Source organism: Galeopterus variegatus, unplaced genomic scaffold, assembly GCF_000696425.1.
Source record: "Galeopterus variegatus unplaced genomic scaffold, G_variegatus-3.0.2 Scaffold679, whole genome shotgun sequence".
In the NCBI taxonomy this organism is placed as follows: Eukaryota; Metazoa; Chordata; class Mammalia; order Dermoptera; family Cynocephalidae; genus Galeopterus; species Galeopterus variegatus.
Genome location: NW_007726790.1, coordinates 600,228 through 603,080, shown reverse-complemented (window position 1 = coordinate 603,080; position 2,853 = coordinate 600,228). Strand labels below are relative to the sequence as shown.

Sequence of the window (2,853 nt, the reverse complement as noted above, 5' to 3'; positions counted from 1 at the left end):
AAAAATAAAATCATACTCTGAATTAAAGTTCAGAAAACAGAAATTATACTACGGATTCAATCATTTCCTAGGCAAGTGCTCATTAGCACTCTACTGAACATAATTCACCTTAGTTAACATTACACTTAATTTTAAAGTAAGGGTCAGTAAAACTTTCTCTGCCTATTTATCTGGCTTTAGAGAAGTAAATTACAAATGAGGCAAATATCACTTTAACCTGTAAAGTATTACTTAAGAATTAATTATTGAGACTACAAATCATTTATGAATTAGGCATTCCTCTTTCAACTATTACCTTCCCTTCCCTAAAACATATTAACCTCTGGTCCTCAGGTTTTTCTGGTGAACCATTTCTTGATCCTGCTACGGATTTGTTGGGTCTTAACACTGTAGATGATGGGGTTCATTAAGGGTGGAAAAAGGATATAGATGTTACCCATGAGGACGTGGACCACAGGGGAGAGGTGCTTCCCAAAGCGGTGTACCATGGTCAGACCAATGATTGGGATGTAGAAAACCAGGACAGCACAGATATGAGAGACACAGGTCTGCAATGACTTGAGCCGCTCCTCCCGGGATGCAATAGTCAAGACTGAGAAAAGGATTAAGATGTAGGAGATGAGAATAAGCACTGAATCCAAAAAGAGTGTGCAGATACCAGAGCTAAGGCATAGAAGCTGTTGAAGCGGATGTCAGAGCAGGCCAGACGGAGTAGGTCCTGATGTAGACAGAAAGAGTGGGAGAGGATGTGGGGATGGCAGTAAATGAAGAACTTTAGGCAGACAATGGGAGCAATAATGAACAGAAAACTCCGCCCCACGATGGCCACACCAATGTTGATGATTCTGGTATTGGTGAGGATGGATGCATATCTTAGAGGATTACAGATTGCAGTAAAGCGGTCAAAGGCCATGGCGAGAAGGACTCCGGATTCCATGCATGATAGACCATGAATGAAAAAGGTTTGGGTGATGCAGGCATCCAGACTAATCTCCTGCTTGAGCTCCCACAGAATCCCCAGCACTGTGTGTATCGTGGACAGCCCCATGCACAGGTCAGTGAGGGCCAGCATGGCTAGAAAATAGAACATGGGCTCATGCAGGCTTGGCTCTGTACGGATCGCATGCAGCACCAGGCAATTCCCTGAAAGCACCATAGCATAGATACAGGAGAAGGGGATGGAGAGCCAGGGATACTCCTCTTCGAGACCAGGAAAACCCATAAGAAGAAAGGTGGAGTTACTGATTTTGGAGTAAGGTCGGACAGACATTGATCTACAAAGACAGAAACTTTTCAAGAAAAATGTATACAATAGTTGATTAGGGTTCATATGTGAAAAGTCTGAAGTAACAGCTATACTAAGACTGATTAGATTAGCATAATAGCTCATTAGATTTAAAACCGGTGTTTCTATCTTCCCAGAATTTGAGTTTGCTCCAAAACAGAGACTAAATTACTACTTTATGACTACACATAACACCTCTTAGTTATTCGGTCTTTACCCTCAACAGAGAAATCAATGTCTCCATATCCATAATACAACCATCCCTTTCTACCTCAGTGCTTCATTTTACAGACATGAATAGTGAAAAGTGATTTTTTTGCTTGTGACTTTGTAATAAAGTTTAAGCAAACACATTATAAAAGAAAAACATATTTGAACTGTTCACATCAAAAGTCTAATAAAATAAATTGCAAATTACTCCTGTGTGGTGTAACATTAACCTCCGTTTATTACAGAAGACACTAAGTACTATGTAGAAGTAATTTCTCAGTCACTTTGACATCTATGTTTTAGGCAATTAATAAAGAATTGTCACTCACAACAGAGATGTTCTTGCCAATCTTGAAAATGGATTTGCTCTTCTTGGTTGTAGTGCACTGAGATTCAATAAGAAGCAAGATTTATGCAGGTGCAAAAAGTATAGTAGCCACTGGAGTAAATTCTAGATCCTGGGAGATGCTGAGAATGACTGGTGTAACATTTACGGCCACTGCTCCTTGGGGACAAAGAGGAAAAACTCCTGGGAAGGATTTCCATAGCAGACTTTTTCACTTCACCGCATTCTGAATACTCTTACAAGTGCACATTTGTAGAAATAATTTATTCATCCAGGGAGACAGGGAAATGAGCATTGGACAGAGAGATCCACAATCCTCTACTAGTTTGCTTCCTCGCTAAGTTCTTTACATTCTCTTCGAAGGCCAGCATATGCATCCTATGTAAAACAGTTTTTATTTGTTATAAATAAAACTTCATTTCATTTTCCTTCATTTCAGCTACAAAATGTTCCTTCAGTTTTTGAAACCATGGTTCACGTATTCAGAAGAATTCAAGTGCTGGCAAAGATAGCAATTGTTTGCAAGCCCTATAGTTTTGCATGCAGTTTATAATTCTTCTAAAGATCTTAGGTCCTCTATTTTCATAACAATATTATTGAACATCTTTTAACATTTACTCTGTGCTAGAAACCTTAGCATTACTTATCAGAATTAAAGTATTTATATTACATAATTTAATTGCTATTGTATGTGGGGGGGGAATCACACCTGCACTACTGACTTCCACAGTTATGTCAGTCAGCACTTTTCCCTCTACCCTCTTCAGTGAGGTGGTTTCACACATTTGTATTACAGTTAGATTCTTTTTCACAGATTGTGTTCCTTCCTGGGTTCCTTCTACCTTTAAATAAATATTTAAATTTGCATCAGTTAAGGTTCACTTTTTCTATTGAGCCTCCCTAAGTACTAATTCTAAAAAGAATGGTTGTTTCTCAGCTTTTTCAGCAGTAATGCACTGTTATACTGGAACCCTGTTAATGTGGGGTAAGTTGTAGGAAAGCAAGCTCTCTA

At 38.8% G+C, this 2,853-nt stretch overlaps 1 protein-coding gene across 1 annotated transcript; it reads right to left on the bottom strand.

Moving 5' to 3' along the window:
* Positions 1-329: 329 nt before the first annotated feature.
* Positions 330-1,270, bottom strand: LOC103589366 (olfactory receptor 51V1-like). Its single transcript, XM_008571319.1, is given in 2 exon segments — positions 330-658; positions 661-1,270. Coding segments are annotated over 2 exon segments (939 nt in total).
* Positions 1,271-2,853: the final 1,583 nt, after the last annotated feature.